Raw genomic sequence first — 21,499 nt, 5'->3', positions numbered from 1 at the left:
TCATGAGCAAGTCCAGAGCCCACAAAAGCTACTAAGAATATCATTTGAAACTAAATGAAATAATCCCAGAATGACAGAGATGATGGATCAATAGGCACAGGGTAGGTAGTCAGTCATTCAATATGCAACTCCCATATTTGAGCCTCTATGATGTGCCTCCCTGCTGTGCTTCCTTCTAGAAATACAACCTGCATCTGCCGTCAAGGAACTTAGCCCTTGAATTATAGTTAAGGAAGCTGATAAGCACTGTTTTTGCCAGGTCAATGGAGGAAACAATTCTTTTTTTTTAAAATAAATTTATTTATTTATTTGTTTTTATTTTTGGCTATACTGGGTCTTCGTTGCTGCACGCGGGCTTTCTCCAGTTTCTCCAGTTGCGGCGAGTGGGGCTACCCTTTGTTGTGGTGCGCGGGCTTCTCATTGTCACGGCTTCTCTTGTTGCAGAGCGCAGGCTCTAGGTGCGTGGGCTTCAGTAGTTGTGGCACATGGGCTCTAGAGTGCAGGCTTACTAGTTGTGGCACACAGGCTTAGTTGCTCCGGCATGTGGGATCTTCCCGGGCCAGGGATCGAACCTGTTTCCCCTGCATTGGCAGGCGGATTCTTAACCATTGTACCACCAGGGAAGCCCCGGAAACAATTATTAATTCTTCATTCACCAACAGTGATTTTTTTTTCCAAAATAGAAATACCTTTTTCTAATTATAAAAATAATAGGGACTTCCCTGGTGGAGCAGTGGTTAAGAATCCACCAGTCAATGCAGGGGACACGGGTTCGATCCCTGGTCCGGGAAGATCCCACATGCCGCGGAGCAACTAAGCCCCCCGTGAGCCACAACTACTGAGCCTGTGCCCTAGAACCCGCGAGCCACAACTACTAAGCCCGCGTGCCACGACTACTGAAGCCTGCGCACCTAGAGCCCATTCTCCACAACAAGAGAAGCCACCGCAATGAGAAGCACACGTGCCGCAGTAAAGAATAGCCCCTGCTCACCGCAACTAGAGAAAGCCCACGTGCAGCAACAAAGACCCAACACAGCCAAAAATAAATAATAAATAAAAATAAATAAATTAAAAAATATATTAAAAATATACACACTCATTATAAAAAATTCAGATACAAGAGAAAAGCATCATTCAATGAGTTAAGGAGAATTCATTTAAAGCCATTAGATACCGAAGGAGTATAAAGGGTCTGTGTTTCATCTCATATTCCCTTTTTGTAAACTAACTTCTCCACTCCTTGCCATACATCGCTTTTCATGATTAACTGGTGGAGAGTAAGTGATACAATGTACTTGCCTAGTAGAGCAATATGCCCATATACCATTATTGGTTCTCACATACTGTAAGCATAATATACATTTTTTTCATAAGTAACTTTAGGCCTGGAAATATCCAAAACTATACCTGCCTCTTATTCGCATTAATATCACTCCTGCACTCACAAGAAGGGAGCTCTCACCTGTCCCTGCTCTAAAGTCCTGATTCTTTACCTTTATAGCTAGGAAATCAAATCCCATGTAACCAGTCTGAGAATGATTAGTGGTAGCTTTGAGCCTCCACAACGTTTGGAATTTTTGATGTGGAGATTGAACAAGATACATAGAATGTGTGAGCCTTGTGTAAGTCAGGACAAGATAGGCTAATGTTGCAGTTACCCAACTAATCTGAAATCCCAGTGGCTTAACACAAGAAAGGTTTACTTCTTGCTCTTGCTACATACCCATTGCAGATGGGGAGGCCATCTTATTCAAGGACCATGATGATGGAGTTTCTGCCATCCTGTGGCTACAACAGCTCCTTGGTCACTGCAGCAGGGATAGAGAGAGAGGAGAATCTCAGATGGGTTTTTCACTGCCTCTGCCCAGAAGGACCACCTGTGGCTTCTGCTCACATTTCATTGGCCACAGCTAATCACATGGTCTTCCTAACTTCAAAGCTGAGGAATTTGGGGAACAGACGGAATGATTAGTCTCTCCCTTAAACCTAAGTATGCATTTTTGACACAGGCTGACATCATCCAAAATCAGATAAGTGATATTTACTTATGTCAAATTTTTGGGGGTTTTCTCACCGCTGTGGCTTCTCCTGCCGCGGAGCACAGGCCGCGGAAGCACAGGCCCAGCGGCCATGGCCCACGGGCCCAGCCCCTCCGCGGCATGTGGGATCCTCCCGGACCGGGGCACGAACCCGCATCCCCTGCATTGGCAGGCGGACTCTCAACCACTGCGCCACCACGGAAGCCCCTACTTACGTCAATTTTTTACTCCTTTGACATGAATATTTGAGTGTGAGAAGAATGTAAAGAAGAATATATTATACCTTACACATAAACAGTTTTTTATACATAAGATAATTACTGAATACATAATAGATTTTTATTTTCCATAACAGGTATTCGAGAAGGAGGGAGATGATTGTGAAAGAGAACACATTACCAAACCCTCATTTTTAACCACTGATTCCAATTTGGGTTGACTAAAAGCAGCAACAGGCTTGGATTTGTCAGGGTAGAGTAATTTCTGTAACAATTAGTTATCTCTGGTCTTTGGAATTCTGGGTATTTTTTTCTTTTGAATACCTGAATTTTATAGTTTTTCTATAATCTCTCTGGTTAAGACAATAGAATTTATTAATTGCATATGTGACAGTTCTGTGTACATATTTGATGAGTGGCCTTCCATAAGGCGATTCAGGGAACTGGGCTCCTCCTTCCTGAGACTGACATCTTCCAGGGTTTTAGAGTCCTCTGCACGTTCCCCTGCCTCAGACAGACAAAGGAAGAGAACAGCTGGGAGGATCAGGGCCCAGGCTTGGAAACAGCATATATCATTTCCACCCACATTCTGTTGGCTGGAACTCATGATCACACTTCCCCCAAAGGGTTCCTGGGAAATGTAGTCCGGCTGTGTGCACAGGAGGAAAAGAAAACAGGTTTGGTGACTGTCTCTACCACAATGTCCCTAACATGACCTAAGTAAATAAGTAAATAAAAGAGGAATCTGACCAGAGTTGGATATGTCGGAGGAAAAGAGCATTATTTCTATTGCCTTGTTCTTATTTCCTTCATTTATACTTATATATTGCTTCTGTGCAAGTTCTTCCTTTTATTTTCTTTTAAAATGAGATTTTAAGAATACCCCACTTTCTTGAGAGTATACAGAAATGAACATGATGCCACTCATCTGGTTGGAATGTAAACTGAAAGAACTTTACTGAAGGGAAATTTGTCTATATGAATCAAAAATCTTATGAGTATAGCCAACAATTCTACTTCTAGAATTTTGTCCTGAGGAAATAAACAGGTAATATAAACAGATGCATGTACAAGTATGTTTATCATTGTATTGCTAATAATGGGTAAACACTTTCATGAGATACATGTCCAGCAATTGAAGGTAAATTAATAATGTTACTTCTAGGGCTTCCCTGGTGACACAGTGGTTAAGAATCCTCCTGTCAATGTAGGGGACACGAGTTCGATCCCTGGTCCGGGAAGATCCCACATGCCGCGGAGCAACTAAGCCCGTGCGCCACAACTACTGAGCCTGTGCTCTAGAGCCTGTGAGCCACAACCACTGAGCCTGTGTACCTAGAGCCCGTGTTCTGCAACAAGAGAAGCCACGGCAATGAGAAGCCCGCACACCATGGCGAAGAGTAGCCCCACACAACTAGAGAAAGCCCGTGCGCAGCAACGAAGACACAACACAGCCAAAAAATAAATAATAAAATAATAATAATAATGTTACTTCTAATAAAATATCATGTGGTCGTGAACGATGCCATAGATGTCTATTCAGTAATGCTGAACAATGTTCCTTATACATTAAGTAAAAACATCAGTTTACAAATCTCTATGTCTAAAATATTCCCATTTTCATTTCAAGAAAGATTATATACATAATATATATCAAATCAAAATCAAAATGGGAATATTCTAGACATGGAAGGTTTGTAAACTGATATTTTACATATACTATTTTTTATTTACCTGTGTTTTAAAATTTTTCTATGTAAACAAGTGATATTTTTCTAAAAAAAGAAATTTATTTTTTTATTTTAAAGCAAAAAACGAAAACCCCTAATGTTTAAAGCAAAAACACAGAGTTTTAATCCATAGGCATCTCAAAGAAAAAACAAAACAAAATACCACCTGGCTACCCACACTGGCTCTGTCTTCCAGACAGCCCCCTTGCTTGAGCACCTGATGGAGCCCCAGACATCATGGTGGGGGTGGTGGGGAGGTGGGGGAAGCCAAATTCCCGGTAGGCCCTCGTCTCAGTGCCCGGCTTAAGCTAACTGTGGAGTCCATACATAGCTGCTGCTCTTCATTCCTCACCTCCCTCACTCTGACAATGGTCTGCTTTCTTTCCTCTGAGTAGGAAACCTGCAGAGGCAGCTGGCTTGTGATATTTTGTGTAGGCATGTGAGTTATATGCAAAGATACGAAGAATCGTTTCTCAGATGGCACAAGTCAAGAATATTTGTCTCCAGTTTGTTACACCTAAAAGAGAGCACATGCTTCTGATATTTCTCTTACTTAATTTATTCCAGAATAAGTCAAGCTGCTGTCAGAAGAGGTTCAGCTTTTCAAGTTCATATTTGTTTTTGGAGTTATACATGCATGCATGCTTACAAAAGTTAAATTATTTTCAAAGAAATTCCACCACAATTGAATTCAAAGTAAGTGAAGAGCCAGAACATGATAATTTTATCCAAGAATCAACATCCTTTACAGTTCAAATAATGTAATATGGATTTATAACAGCCCAATGATGAAAACATTTTTTAATTGCTTTCAATATTAAGAATAGTGATTTTATGACCTGTAGACTTCACTCAGCAAAATCATATATCTCTGTCACTTACACATGCAAACACACATCCCAAATTTTATTAATATTTGTTAAAATTATAGCAGCTATATTCATTTAAAAATTAATTCAAAGTAGTATACTTTTAAAAAAGATAACACCTACACTCAAAAATCAAAGCCAGTCTTGCTTTTCTATTAAAGACCAACTTTTATTAACCAGTATACTCTCTTCCAAAAATTATGAAACTCAGAAAAAAAAAAAACAGAACACACCAAGATGTCACTTTGTTTGCTGAATTATAATTATAATTAGCCTATACTAGCCTAGGCTTTTTTTTGGTTTTCAGAAGCAGGTTGAAAAAGAGGAAATACTGATAACTGTACGTAACTCATTCTGATTTTACTGCTTAGCAGTAAGTTAAGAAATCTCTTTCCTAACAGAGAAGGATAAGATGTTAATTATCATAATCACTCAGGATTTTAATAGGAGGTAGAAGGGAATTATTCCCTGAGGGGTAAGGAGATAAAGTGTCAGTGCTGAGGTGAAAAGGCCGGGAAAAGACTAGTGGCAGGACCCTTTGCCTCCTTCATGATTTCCTGCAAGACTCTAGCTAGTATTGCCATAAGTAAGTCTCTTTCTAAGGTACAGCTTTTGTTACCACAAAGGACAACAGGATCAACATAAAAGGTGTGTTCTGGGGGAGGCCTTGCGCTTATACCTCAATGTTACTGCTCCTCTGGAGGATCTTGTTTGTCTCCCCTTATTGGCTACCCCCTTTGAGCACCAGCTGTAAATGCTGATCATTTGCTCCTGACTCACCATTCCCAGCATCTCACTTCCTCAGCTGGACCATCATTAAAAAGACCTTGGTCAGTCTGGATAGTCCCTCCTCACTCTGGGTCCCTGACTGGCTGCCAATGGGCATGGCGATTTTCCACTGCCGAGCTCAGACAATGTGTGAGGAGGGTCTACTGTACAGGGCAGAAAGAATACTAAGCAGCTCACTGATTTCACCTAAGAGCTATCCTGGAATGTTGTTGGGACCAGTTGAAGGGACTAGTGCAATTATAAAGGTAAGTAAGTGTACAGCTTGTTCTCTGACAGCCAGAGATCGGATAGTAAGAAATAAAAGAGTAAAATTTGGCAACTCAAGCTTATCGTCTTGAATCTCTTTGGCAAAGAAGCTGCATAATGCTTTCTTATGATCCCCACTCATTTTCCTGCTCACCCATATCAGTCATCCTCCCTTCCACACAACACTCAGCTTTTTGCTTACTACTCTGCTTCTCCCACCTACCAATCAGTGAACCCATTTACATGCCCTTGAACCTTTTTACTGTTACATCATGCATCAGGGTATTCTGTGGAATATCTTTCTGTATGTGTAGGCATTTGTTTCCTTTCACCTCTAAAACATGATTTTCTTTAGTTGAACAGGTTCTTTGGTTAACCTGTGTGGCTATATTGCTTCATGACATAATGTGTAGGTGTGTGCACCTCTACTGAGGAGAAGGTTAAATCCTGATGATGGTTTAAATCAACCTTCTGTATATACAAAGTGCAAACTGTATGTTTGTAGGTATGTGCATACCAAGAGGTATAAACTCTTGTGTTTATCTGGGTATCTGTGTTTAGGTACCTGGGTTGTGTTTATGTATGTATAAGTCCACATCTGTATTCATCTGTATGTGTGTCTTAAGGCGCAGCCAATAGCTTCCTATAAAGTATGACCATCTGCCTCCAAATTTCCCTATCTAGCAGTGCTATCCTCCTGGGTTTAAAAAATTTTTATTTTTATTGTGGTAAAATACATGCAACATAAAATTTACCATTTTAACCAATTTTAAATGTATAATTCAGTGGCATTAATTACATTCACAATGTTGGACAAACAATCACCACTATATGTTTCCAAAATTTTTCATCACCCAAAATGAAACTCTGTATTCATTAAGCAGTAACTCCCTGTTCCCCTTCTCTCAACCCCTGGTACCCTCTAATCTACTTGCTATCTCTACGAATTTGCCTATTCTAGATATTTCATATAAGTGGAATCATATAATAATTGTCCTTCTTATGTCTGGCTTATTTCACTTAGCATAGGTTTTCAAGGTTCATCCTTGTTGAAGCATATATCAGAACTTTATTCCTTTATGTGGCTGAATAATATTCCATTACATGTATATACCACATTTTATTTCTGTTTATTTGTAATGGACACTTGGGTTGTTTCTACCTTTTAGCTATTGTGAATAATTCTGAAATTAGCATTTGCATACGAGTATCTGTTCAAGTTCCTGTTTTTAATTCTTTTGGGTATATAACTATGAGTTGAATTTGCTAGGTCATATAGTAGTTTTATGTTTAGCTTTTTGAAGAACCACCGAACTGTTTCCTCTTTGGCTGCACCATTTTACATTACCATCAGTGATGGATGAGGGTTCCAATTTCTCTACATCCTTGCCAACATTTGTTATTTTCCTCCCCCTCCTTCCCCTCCTCTTTACCCCCCACCCTTCCCCCCACCTCCTTCTTCTTCTTTGATAATAACCATGCTAATGGGCTTGAGGTGGTATCTCATTGTGATTTAGACTTGCATTTCTTTAATGATTAGTGATGTTGAGCATCTTTTCATGTGCCTATTGGCCATCTGTATATCTCTGGAGAAATGTCTATTCAAGTCCTTTGCCCAGTTTTTAATTGGGTTGTTTGTTTTTTGTTGTTGAGTTAGAGGAATTCTTTATATATTCCGGATATTAATTCTTTATCATATATATGATTTGCAAATATATTCTCCCAGTCTTTAGGCTGACTTCTCACTTTCTTGATAATGTCCTTTGAGGCACAAAAGTTTTTAATTTTGATGAAATCCAATTTATCTATTTTTTGTTGTTGTTGCTCATGCTTCTGGAGTCATATCTAAGAATCTATTGCCAAATCCAAGGTCATGAAGATTTTCTACTATGTTTTCTCCCAAGATATTTATGTTTTCAGCTCTTATATTTAGGTCACTGATTCATTTTGAGTTAAGTTTTGTATATTGTGTGAGGTAGGGGTCCAACTTCATTCTTTTGCATGTGGAAATCCCAGAACTATTTACTGAAGAGACTGCTCTTTTCCCATTAAATGGACTTGGCACCCTTGTCAAATACTGACTGTAGATGTCTGGGTTTATTTCTGAACTATCAATCTTATTTATTGATTTGTATGTCTATCTTTATGCCAGAATCACACTGTTTTGATTACTGTGGGCTTGTAGTAAGTTTTGAAATCAGAAAATGTGGGTCTTCTGACTTTGTTCTTTTTAAAATTGTTTTGGTTCTTCAGGGCCCCTTGAAATTCTATATGAAATTTAAGATTGGCTTTTCCAGTTCTGCAAAAAGGGCCGTTGGAGTTTTGATAGAGATTTTGTTGAATCTGTAGATTGCTTTGAGTATGATTGCCATCCTCACAACATTAAGTCTTGCCACCCATGAACATGGGATGTCCTTTCATTTATTTAGGTCTTTAATTTCTTTCAGCAATGTTTTGTAGTTTTCAGTATATAAGTCTTTCACCTTTTTGGTTAATATTCCTAGGTATTTTTTTACCCTCTCCTTTTAATTGACTTGAAATCCTCCACTGCAATTACTAGACTATAATGTGCCCATAGTGCAGAAAATAGTGCCTAGCACATAGCAGACATTGAGCAAATGCTAATTGAATAAAAGGATCTCTAAAATCATAGGCTCTTAGAACTTTGAGGAAACACTCATACCAATTCTATTCTTCTAAAGATGAGGTAACAATGTTCAGAGAAGATAACAATTCTGTTTGGATTGTGCCACATAGCAGTTAGCTAGTGGTAGAACCAGAAGTTCACATCTCCTAAGATTTTCCTGTGGATCAAAATGTGTCATTATAAGCCAAGATTCTGTCTGCTGGAGTAAATAAATGAGTGTGTTTATAAACTTGGATGCTTGTCTTTGGGTATGGAGAATTTTTCAGTATCTGGTTTTGTATACATTTAAATGAACCTTAAGGCTCATTTAGGATTCAAATGAATCTTGGGATACACAGAGGATTGGTATATTTACAAAAGTGGCCAATATGTACACAAAGGTGTACATATTTCAGCAAATTCAAATGGATAATTTAAATGGATTATCTGGAGATATGTATCTATGAGGGCATCATATATGGGAGTTTCCAGGAGTGTCATTTTGGAAATAAATTTAGCCCATTAGATCTTTCCTCACTGACAGCAGATGACCCTCTACTAGGCTTTACCTCCTAAAAAACTAATTTCATTATAGAATTACTTCCATTAAGAGAAAGAGTGGAGAAAAGAGAAAAGAACTGTGTCCTTGTTTACAAACTGGGACATTCCTTAATGTGCTTTTTTAAAAAAATAATTGCTTATTGGGTTCTTTTTTGCTCCCTCCCGAGGTAAGGGTCAATCAGCCTGGGACAGAGCGTTAGTGTTGCTTTATTTTGGCCCTTTTTCATAGCTGGTCAGTCCCTCTGTCGTTCTCTTCCTTTTCCTGACATAGGTGTCTCCCAGGACCTCTCAAAGATGGTCAGTAACCATCAGTCTAGTAATTGTCTCTGAGTCAATGGTGGGAGATCAGCAACTCTCTGACTCTGGAATTTGGGAGCTGTATAGGAGAATTGCTAATTGCCTACCCAATATCCCCTTCACTTCTCCTACTTCCCCAATTTTGTTGTGGGCAATAATGTGCTTAGGAAAAACAAAACAAAACAAACACCAAAAAAATACAGCACCATACATTTCCCATTCTCCTTTCAGCTAGAGATTGTCATTAGCCCAGCTCTGGACAATCAGGCATAAGGAAAAATTTTTGCATGGGGCTTTCAGGAAAGATCTTTAAAATGGAGTTGATAGTTGACAAATGCTTTTTGCCCTTTGCACTCTGCCTCTTCCCAGCTGGCTTCTAGATGTATGATGAAAGTGTAGTAGCCCTCATAACTATGGCCACCATGAGGGAAAGGTTAAGATGTCACAGAGATATCAACATTGACATCACTGTGCTGCTCAACCAAGGCCCACTACCACCTACCTCTTGTTTCACAAGAAAAACCCCTATTTAGTTTAAACCACTGTTTTCTGGGTCTCTTAACCAGCAGCCCAATTTAATTCTTAACTGATAAAAGCTTAAAAAGCTCAATGAGATAATCTGAGTCAGTGGACTCCTATGTATTTTGTTGGCAAATTAGAGAGACTTACAGTGAACATTGTGGAGGAATTCTAGGTAGCCAAGATAATGGTGGTGGCGTAAATCTAAATCTCCCAACATACTGCCCTCCCCTGTAAAAACACACAATCACACACACACAGAGAACAAGAGATCAAATAAAACTACATAAAACCCATGTCTTCAGCATAACTAGAAAACAGAGAATGTCCAAATTTCAAATTAACTATAAATAGAAAAACAAACATTAAATCCCAGAAAGCTGCCTTCCATACTGCTGATGAATCCTCTCAGGTAAACAAAGTCAGTTTGGGAAAAACCATGGTGGTGGACTTAGGATTGATTTAAAACTACCAGAAAGAAAAAGTCTGCATCTAAGTAGAGCACTTACTACATGGAAGGCACTTAGCTGTGTGTGCAGGGTGCAAGGAGACAGTCTTGGAAAAATAAAGCTTCCAAGTGAAAAGGGTCCAAAGGAAAAGGGTCTAGAGGGCTCCTCTGGAAATCATGAAGGGTGGGGGTGAAAACTTGAGGGGGGAACTAAGGAACCTGTCAGACCCTCTCTCCCTCCAAAATGGAGGTAAACCCAATCCCTATTATTTCTTTTCCACAAGAAAAAACCGTACAAACAAACAAAATTTTAAAAAGAAAAAAGAAATCATACTTTGCTACACTGACAGAAGAGGGCACTCTTGATCTAGGAATCCTACAACCCCACACCTCCAGCTCTGTCCATAGAAATGCAGATTAGTCTCCATCTAATTACTAAAATAGGAAAGAATCCAGTTCAACTGATACAAATTTCTGCCCCCACTAATGGCAGAGTACAATAGAAGAAAACTCCCTAACTGTAACACAACTCTCTAAACTGAATTATACATCCTCAAACAAGCTTTTGAGAATAATGAAAAACACTTTGAATGACAAATTCAGAAGCTAAGTACAGAAATGCACACACACACACACACACAAAACCAAGGAAGAAATAAAATGAGAGTTGATTGAACTCAGGAAAGAAATAGAAGAAACAATAAAATAAACATTATACTGCATTACCTGTAAGATTTTAGATAATACATACTAAGACATTTTAAATATATACATATATATCCATGCCATCCTTCAAGTTACAGTCAAATGATTTCTTCACCATGAAGCTTTTCAGAATTTATCCTAACTGGATCTGATCTTTGAGGCATGCAATAAATAGTGTCTGCCATTATTGCTATTATCACCATTATTGGCAATGACTGGTTGAAGACAGCAAGGGAGGGCAGAGAATACCAAATAAAATGTCTAGAGCAAAAAATTATAGAGTTTGTCATACTCTGTGTCCACCTAGGCCAACGACTTGACTTTATGGATGAGGAGACTGAGATTCAGGGAGGTAACATGGTGGTCAATGGAGAAAGCCTTCCTTTCCTTTTCTCACCTCTTGTCTTCCTCATGCTTCAAAAGACAATTCCTCTCTCAATCCAGCCTTCAGCACCCTCCAGATGCTATGACTCCCCTATTAGCATGATCTCTTTTATACTTACCCTCCCCTTTTCCTCTAACACATTCTCCCAGACAGAAGCTCTGCCTAAGTCACTCTCATTCTAAAATGCAAATAAACCAAACCACCTTCCCCAGGCTCTGTCATCTCTGATTTTCCTCTTTTCATTAAACTTCCGAAAGTGCATTATACTAGCTGTCCTCTTTTCCTCCCTGATCATTCCTAAAACTCTTGCTGTTTCTCTCTCCATTCTCTCTGAAAACTCCTTGTTCAGAAACTGTTGGCTACCATCTTTAAATACCTTTGCCCCTTGTCTTCTTGGAGCCACAATCTTTTTCCTCCAGTCAGTTCTACAACTCCTTATTCTCGTGTTCTGGCTTATCTTCTTCCCTCTTCAATGTAGGTATTCCACCAAAGTTTTCCACTACCTTCTTTTTCTGCGCTCATAGCTGCAAACTGCAGTATACACAACCAGGCACATCTGCTTCTTGGGTGTCTCTCTAGACATCAGAGAGGCACCCCTGGGTTTCAGGAGGCACTTGGAGATCAACATGTCTAAAACTGAATTCCACACATTCTTTTCAATTCTGTACCTCCTCCCAACCTCCAACCCAGCTTCAAATGGTCCTTGATACCATCCTTTCCTTTATCTTCTGTCCCAAATCATATGCAGGCACTGGCCATGGGACTGGGAGATCAACAAGACTCACTTTCTACACTCTACTTACAGACTCAATGAAAAGTCCTGTCCAATCACTGCATACAACTCTCCTTCCATTCCACTGTCAATCCTTTTCATTCCCACTGTCACCCTCCAAGTTCAGGTCAGCATTACCTCTTTCCTAGGCTAATAAATCAGCCTTTTATAGATTTCTCTGAAGCTAGCCTGGTCAAATGAAGTTGATCTCTTTTCTCCTTGCACATTTTGTAGTTTAACACATCTGTTCCTGTTTCTATGTTTCTCTCTACCTGGAATACCCTCCTCTGATCTCCCCATGCTATACTTTACCTGTCCTTTAAGGCCTATCTCAAATGCCAGTCTTCTCTGATGTTTTCCCTGACTTCCCAGGCCAGGAATATGTCTTCTTTCTCTGAATTCATGCAGACTTATCCTCTGCACCTATGCTTTACCAGCCATCCCTCCTGTCCAAGCTGGTTGCTCCACAATCATGATTAGAATATAGAAACCAGTTTTATGTGACAGGAAAGTGGCTCAGTGATCGACTTCAAGAGAGATTATTCCATCATCAGTTAATTTGTATAACTTTTTTCCTGGAGATTTGATAAACTAAACTCCTAAGAAGCTGAATATGCTAGGGTTACTAAATTTTGGTTGGTGCTTCAAAGGAAATAATACACGATTTCAACGAAGTCGCATGAGTTCTCGGGACCTTGGCTTCATTACCTAGAAAATATCAATAGAAAGTTGTACTGAATGACCTTTAGTTTCTGAAGATTCTAGTTTTCTAGATCTAACATTGTATAATTAAGGTCTCTAGGAGATCTGACGGGGTGATTTTGTCTATTAATAGACTAATCCAATACCCATTCCCATCCCCTCTCCTTTCCTTGCCTTCTCTATAGAAGTTGGAAGAACTAGATATCCTCCTTGCCAGCCTTTCTTACAGCTAGAAGTGGCCATGTGATATAGTTCTAACCAATGAGATGTAAGCAGAACTCTATTAAAAGGGAATTCTGGGAAGCCATTGCTTTCCAGATGAAAGAGAAAGGCACAGTTGACATCACTCCTGTGGAAGGCAGACTTCTCAGATGGCCTCCTGATATACATGCCCTGTATAATCCCCTCCCTTGGAGTATGGGCAGAATCAAGAGACAGTGTCCCCATGATTAGGTTACTAATAAGTTGGCTTTGAGTCAATCAAAGGGAGATTATCCTGTGTGCGCCTGACATAATCAGATGAATCTTTCAAAAGAGAGACAATTTCCTGTTGGCTTCTTAGAGGAAAGCAAACAGCCATGTTGTGAACTGCCTTGGAGCAGCCTCCAGAAGCCGAAGACCTCAGCCCTAGGAAATGCATTCTACCAACAACCAGTGAGCTTGAAAGAGGACCCTACGCCTCAGATGACACGCAGTCCCAGTTGACACCTTGATTGCAACCTGGCGATTTCTCGAGCAGAAAACTCAGTTAACCAGTGACCAGACTCCTGACATATAGAAGTTGCAAGATAAACTGGTTTTAGGTTGCTATGTTTGTGGTAATTTGTTACGCAGCAATAGAAAACGAATACAACCTCTTTCCACTTAATCTCAAAAGCTGGGCACTTAGGGCTTCCCTGGTGGCGCAGTGGTTGAGAGTCCACCTGCCAATGCAGGGGACAGGGGTTTGTGCCACGGTCCAGGAAGATCCCATATGCCGCGGAGCAGCTGGGCCCATGAGCCATGGATGCTGAGCCTGCACGTCCGGAGCCTGTGCTCTGCAACGGGAGAGGTCAAAACAGTGAGAGGCCCGCATACTGCAAAAAAAAAAAAAAAAAAAAAAAGAAAAAAAGAAAAAGAACTATCTTGTGACCATAAAGGAAAGACCAAGTGAATGACAGAGCCCCTGACCCTGACCACTTGCACCTCTAAACCACAGTCAGCAGCTGCTTTTCTCCAAAAAATTTTTTACACCAGAAAAAGAAACGTCTATTTATACAAGCCAATACAAATTAGCTAGCTTTTCTTTTACTTGTAGTTGATATTTCCACCTGATAAAGCAGACTTCCAAAACCAGCACGAGTATATTCTTATTTATTCACTGGCAAACATTTATAAGGAATCTATAACGTTCCAGACACCAGAAATAAAAAAATCTTTGCCTTCTATAGGCTCATAGCCTAGTGTAGGGGTAGAGGTGGTGGGGAACAAGGTGGGGAAGTCAGGATACAATTAAAATACAGAATGGTTAGGCTATGATAAGTATAAGCAGAAGGTCTTAGGGAAGCTCAAAGAAGGGACGCCTAGTGTAGACTTCAGGGCTGTCCAGGAGGGGAGGGCTGGCTCCGGAGCTTTAAGAGGAGGAGCAGAACTATGAGGGATGAGTATGAGGCTCACTCAAGAGCAGTAGGGGAGGGAAGTTCTGGCACAGAGAGTGGAGGTCGATCAGTCAAATAACTGACAATCACCAAAATAGCTAACGTGAGGCTGAGGAATGTGCTAGATGCTACAGGGAAACAGAGATCTAGAGCACTTGGTGCCCACCCCAGGTTCTTATAATCGTCCTGCATCACCCCCACCCCCTTCAATAGAGCAGAATGAGTGCTCTCCCTTGTCACAAAGGGAAATGCAAACAGCACCTGCCACTCTGTCCTGCGGCCTGCTCCCCGGATTAGTGCCTTTGGAAGCTGCCCCAGATGTAAGCACATCCAGAGAGAGGCTTACCCAAGGGAGAATCTAGGTCAAGGTCCTTTAAGAATGTGCTGTGCGTAGGGAATTCAAGAAAAGAGAAGTGGATTTGACAGAGAAGACAAGCCCTTCAGTTTTTGAAGTAGAATCTTGGGGCCTACAGGCTCTGTCAAACCATGTTAACTCTCCTCCTGACTTACGGTTCTTATAGCCTAGGATTTCACTTGGAAATTAGAAAGCTTCTGTAAATCTCCTTTAAACAAGTAAAAGAACAAATATGTCGAAATAATAAAATGTGAATTCTGAAATAGGACCTAGAGAAAAACACTGGAGGTAAAAGGACTAAGGCAGAGACTGTTGCAGGAAGTCGAGAGCAGCAACAGAACGAGTCTTATTTCATTTATTGACCTATTTTATCATGTTTGAGAAGCAAAGAGCGTTTTTTTGGGGTTTTTTTTGCGGTACTTGGGCCTCTCACTGTTGTGGCCTCTCCCGTTGCAGAGCACAGGCTCTGGACACGCAGGCCCAGCGGCCATGGCTCACGGGCCCAGCCGCTCCGCGGCATGTGGGATCTTCCCGGACCGGGGCACGAACCTGTGTCCCCTGCATCGGCAGGCAGACGTTCAACCACTGCGCCATCAGGGAAGCCCTCAAGCTACACTTTTATAGTGCAAACAGTAATAGTGGTACAGTGAATTTATACACGAATCTCTCTGTTTATTAGCATTTAGAAATGCATAATTGCATTTTAATCAATCAAGAGCATTTACAGGCCTGTGCTACTGCCCTCAAGGACCTTGCAGAGATAATTTAAAAGATAGCATATACTTAAATTATAGACTTTCATTGCTGCAAAGAGTTTAAGGGATCATCTAGTCATAGCATCACAGATTTTCACAGTTGGCAGTGACCTTCACACCTGCTTATCATCTTAGATTTGAATTTCCTCCAGGGGTGGCAAACTCCAAGAGCGGATGAGAAATGTAAATGTATGAAACTAGCCAGGAGAGACTGATGGGGCCTGAGGCAAACTGGAGAGAGCATGGTAGTACTCACAGCCACTCAAATTCAATTTAAAAACAAACACTGAAAAAACAGTAAGTACATATATCTGGGCTTGCTTTAGTCCTTGGGTGGTCACATTGCAGTCTCTCTTATAATAGCCTTCCCAAGTTTTTAGCTAGTATAATAGATACTCCTGAGACCCTGACCCACATCCTTTCACTCTTACCAGTTCAGTATGTGCCAGTCTAGCTTTCAATTGCCAGCATAGCATTTAATTGCTGTAGGATTTCTTGAAACCCCAGTGCCGGCTTTGCCCCCCTCCCACCAGGCAGGCCGGAAGTGGCAGGAGAATGATACCCTCCTGGAGTAGCTTTCAACGACCATTGATGGAAATTCGTGTATAAATATCCCAGCTCTCTCAGCTCGTTGGGGGATTAACTAAGGTGAGTATTTTACACTGGCCACCAGAATTCCCAAGTGAAATTAGAGTTCCTTTTATCACAGTGGACTCTTGTGTGACAGTATATCCTTTATTTCCAACATCCTTTTTTGTTTTACTTCTTCATCTCCTACCACTCTTTCCTGAGATCACCTGCCAGATAAGCTACTTGTATGTGAATCTTCATCTCAGGGTCTGCTTCTGAGAGTTGATTTCAAGTTAATGAAGCCAGTGAATACTTGAATAACGCCAGAGATGAGGGACTTACTGCATTCCTAAACCCTAGAGAATATCTTGAGAAATCTCTGACCCACAGAAATATCTTCCCCTTACTGAGATGAAAGTGTCTTTCTATGGCATCTAAAGCTTCACTCTATGGGACCATATACTGTCATGTAAACCTGTCTAGAAATCTCCCTTTTTAGAAAGAATCATTCAATCCAATTCTTAAACTGCTTAATTGTCTTTGAATAAGTCCAACATTTCACTCACCTTATTTAGGAAGAAAATTGTCAACTGGTACACAAAGCCACTAATGAGAATCTGGAATGAAAAATGCCCAGGAGAAGGAAAACCCCCAGAAATCTGGGGGGTGTAGGAGGAGACTGGACTTTCCCTTTTATGTGAGATGGAAACTAGAGCCATTTTTAGTTAAAGGTTAAAAAAAGGATCAATCCAAAGGACATGGGATCATTTTGTTTACACATATAATATATGTATTATATGGAAAATTTATGGTTTTAGTTTTTCACTTGGGAAAGGATCATGAAAAATGTACTATGTCTTCATTTTCAGCCTGACAGTTTTCAGGCTTCCACATTTCCCAGTCAAATGTTTAACGTTTGTTCTCGTATATACTACCTAACAGGGTGTCACACACTGTGTAAGTGTGCTGGTATAGTATTAAATTCTCAGCTTCTTTCCAAGAGGCAACTTTTGGGCTTCTTTAAGAGGCAAAAATGGTTCTGAAATGTCTGAGCAGTGTCCTGAGAGCATCTCCTACACATTCCTTCCCATTTTAAGAGAAAGGAGAGTTTCAGGGGAACCAAGAGCTGGGCGAAATACAGTGCAAAATAGTGTGACAAGTAGATTTCAGAGCTCTTATGAATATCCCTTCTGACATTATATTTGAAATAAAGTAATTGTTGGAGAGTTAAATGTACTAGATTTAAAACTTTGAGAGTACTTTGAGGATATCCATGTCCATTTATTTCACAACCTATTTCTGGGACACACTGAAAGGACTGATTACTTGCTAATATGTCTTTTGTTTCACAAAACTATTCATGCGCTTCCCTGGTGGCGCAGTGGTTGAGAGTCTGCCTGCCAATGCAGGGGACGCGGGTTCGTACCCCAGTCCGGGAAGATCCCACATGACGTGCAGCGGCTGGGCCTGTGAGCCATGGCCGCTGAGCCTGCGCATCTGGAGCCTGTGCTCCGCAACGGGAGAGGCCACAACAGTGAGAGGCCCGCGTACAGGAAAAAAAAAAAAAAAAACTATTCGTGACTATGCAGTTTGAGTATTTATGAATAGTTTTTCTTTAAAATTTTTTTCAAAAGAGAGATAAACAAGTGATTACTGAATTCAAGGCTACACCTATTCCTCCCACTTCTCCTCCATCTGATATAATTACAGTAAATGTGGGTTGTACATATCTGAACATCTTCTGATTTTGATTGTCAAGCAATCAAATAGCATTTCTCACCCCCACTCAGACCCATAATTTAGAAGCTTCTCTGCAGTGACACTTGGTGCAGTTTAATTATAATGCTCTTCAATCCAGAAAGCTATTTAAAGGACAATGGAAGCTAAATTTGCAGTCCTTTCTCTTGAAAAAGATTCAGAAATATATATGTGTAGCTGATCCCAAACTGAAACTTGATAGCTTGTGTGATGAATGGCTTTGAACAGCAATGCTTTTTCCTTTGAAAAAATGATTGATATTTTAACGTATATGTTTCTTTCTAAGAAAGTATACAGCACACTTATGCCATTTAAAAACTTTTCCATCACAACACTAGAAGCAAGCATGTACAATTTCACAATCATCTGCATTCTGTTTACAGCAAATATTTTTTCATTTCAAGATGAAATTCTCAAGCCTCTAATGGGTAGGTGTTTTAATTCAGCATTGAAATAAAGAGCTGCTTTTTCTAGATATATTCTCTTCCCTTCCCTGGCAGTTACTGGTACCAACTTGTTCTTAATTATCTTCCATTCAATGCTAGTCATAGCTGCCCGCCTACTTCACACCTCGGCAGGCCAGCCCACAGTACTCACCCAGCCCCCTCTGGCTGAATCATCTTCCACCCCCATCCTTTCTCACTGCCGTTTCCTTTTCACTTCAGTGTTCTTTGTAGAGGGACATTCTTACTTTTCGGAAGTTTTTTCTTCATTCTGTATTATGTCCCCTTTATATTCTAGAAAACGAAAACTCTTAAGGAATTTTCTTCCCATCACTGAAGACAACTCGTGTTCAATATATCATAGAATCTGTGTTCATTAGCTATCCATTAATTCTTGAATACTTTAGGGAAAAGTAGGATTTGAGACCCTGGACATTTTATCACCTTCCCTCCAAAATACAAAGGAGAAAATGGAGTCATTTTCATAAGTTTCCACCTTGGCAGAGACACAGGAAATCCCAAGCCTGGGCAATTTAAACAGTCAACCTAGAGGTTGAGATTCCTGCTTTCAACATTCTGTTCTCGTTGATTTTTTTTTTTTTTAATGTTACAGTTAAGTCCTTTCAAGTTAACTCTCGAATCTCCATTTTTCTCAGACATAAATGCTGACCCAATGGCTCCTACAAAGTGTGGGAAGTTGGGGGTTTTAGGGTTGGGTACTTGAAGGTATCTGAGTCTGACCAACCAAGAGAAATATTGTGCTGCTACCAGGCTAGGCCATGAAGACACAACTGAACATTTTATATTTATGTGTTATTGACTTAAAATGATCTCAACATTTTCTGGAAGTATCCATGCATGTAGATAAATTTCTCCCTATCTGTAGACAAGTCACTCATCATCATCTCACAAAGATTCCTAACACAGATCTCACAGCGACACCAACAAGCAATGGGAGAAAAGAGGAAGGCAAGTTCAAATGATCACTGATGGCCCCATTGAGGGGGTCACCTTTTGCTAAGAAGTTTACAATTAAAAGAGATACACTTGGTCCAACTCTTCACTTTGTGTGAGAAAAATGAGCTCGAAAGGCCTGATATGACTTGCCCAAAGTCATTAGGGAATTAGTTGACAAAAAAAAAGCTAAGAGTAGAACCCAAGTTTGTCCACTAGACAAAAGGAAGCCTAGATACCAGGTTCAAGATGGCGGAGTAGAAGGACGTGCTCTCACTCCCTCTTGCAAGAGCACCGGAATCAAAACTAACTGCTGAACAATCATCGACAGGAAGACACTGGAACTCACCAAAAAAGATACCTCACATCCAAAGGCAAAGGAGAAGCCACAATGAGATAGAAGGGGCACAATCACAATACAATAAAATGCGATAAATGCTGGGTGGATGACTCACAAACTGGAGAACACTTATACCACAGAAGTCCACCCACTGGAGTGAAGGTTCTGAGCCCCACGTCAGGCTTCCCAAACTGGGGGTCCGGCAATGGGAGGAGGAATTCCTAGAGAATCATTCTTTGAAGGCTAGCAGGATTTGACTGCAGGACTTCAACAGGACTGGGGGAAACAGAGACTCCACTCTTGGAGGGCACATACAAAGTAGTGTGCTCATTGGGACCCAGGGGAAGAAGCAGTGACCCCATAGGAGACTGAACCAGACCTACCTGCTAGTGTTGGAGGGTCTCCTGCAGAGGCGGGGGGTGGCTGTGTCTCACCATGAGGACAAGGACACTGGCAGCAGAAGATCTGGGAAGTACTCCTTGGCATGAGCCCTCCCAGAGTCCTCATTAGCCCCACCAAAGAGCCTGGGTAGGCTCCAGTGCTGGGTTGCCTCAGGCCAAACAACCAACAGGGAGGGAACTCAGCCCCACCCACCAGCAGACAGGCTGGTTAAAGTTTTACTGAGCTCTGCCCACCAGAGCAACAGACAGCTCTACACACCACCAGTCCTTCCCATTAGGAAACTTGCACAAGCCTCTTAGATAGCCTCATCCACCAGAGGGCAGACAGCAGAAGCAAGAAGAACTACAGTTCTGCAGCCTGTGGAATGAAAACCACATTCACAGAAAGATAGACAACATGAAAAGGCAGAGGGCTATGTACCAGATGAAGGAACAAGATAAAACCCCACAAAAACAACTAAATGAAGTGGAGATAGAAAACCTTCCAGAAAAAGAATTCAGAATAATGATAGTGAAGATGATCCGTGACCTCAGAAAAAGAATGTAGGCAAAGATCAAGAAAATGCAAGAAATGTTTAACAAAGACCTAGAAGAATTAAAGGACAAACAAACAGAGATGAACAATACAATAACTGAAATGAAAACTACACTAGAAGGAATCAATAGCAGAATAACTGAGGCAGAAGAACGGATAAGTGACCTGGAAGACAGAATGGTGGAATTCACTGCTGTGGAACAGAATAAAGAAAAAAGAATGAAAAGAAATGAAGACAGCCTAAGAGATGTCTGGGACAACATTAAATGTAACAACATTTGCATTATAGGGATCCTAGAAGAAGAGAGAGAGAAAGGACCTGAAAAAATATTTGATGAGATTGTAGTCAAAAACTTCCCTAACATGGGAAAGGAAATAGCCACCCAAGTCCAGGAAGCACAGAGAGTCCCATACAGGACAAACCCAAGGAGAAATACGCTGAGACACATAGTAATCAAACTGGCAAAAATTAAAAACAAAGAAAAATTATTGAAAGCAGCAAGGGAAAAATGACAAATAACATACAAGGGAACTCCCGTAAGGTTAACAGCTGATTTCTCAGCAGAAACTCTACAAGCCAGAAGGGAGTGGCATGCCATACTTAAAGTGATGAAAGGGAAGAACGTACAACCAAGATTACTCTACCCAGCAAGGATCTCATTCAGATTGAATGGAGAAATCAAAAGCTTTACAGATAAGCAAAAGCTAAGAGAATTCACCACCACCAAAACAGCCCTACAATAAAGGCTAAAGGAACTACTCTAAGTGGGAAACACAGAGTACAAACCCAAAACAGTTAAGAAAATGGTCACAGGAACATACATATCGATAATTACCTTAAACGT

At 40.6% G+C, this 21,499-nt stretch overlaps 1 protein-coding gene across 1 annotated transcript in view; it reads right to left on the bottom strand.

Annotated features, from left to right (window-relative positions):
- LOC309809358 (serine protease 58-like) overlaps window positions 1-18,614 on the bottom strand; it is a gene marked incomplete at both ends in the record, with an annotated part of 32,343 nt that extends 13,729 nt beyond the window's left edge. The window contains 2 exon segments of the mRNA XM_082630417.1: window positions 16,790-16,840; window positions 18,579-18,614. Coding sequence (XP_082486543.1) covers window positions 16,790-16,840; window positions 18,579-18,614 — 87 coding nt within the window.
- Between the last annotated feature and the right edge of the window lie 2,885 nt (window positions 18,615-21,499).

The sequence above is a fragment of the Mesoplodon mirus genome (assembly GCF_964341445.2).
Source record: "Mesoplodon mirus genome assembly, chromosome: 8".
NCBI lineage: Eukaryota > Metazoa > Chordata > Mammalia > Artiodactyla > Ziphiidae > Mesoplodon > Mesoplodon mirus.
The sequence above is the reverse complement of the archived record's forward strand: the minus strand, read 5'-3'. Positions and strand labels throughout refer to the sequence as shown.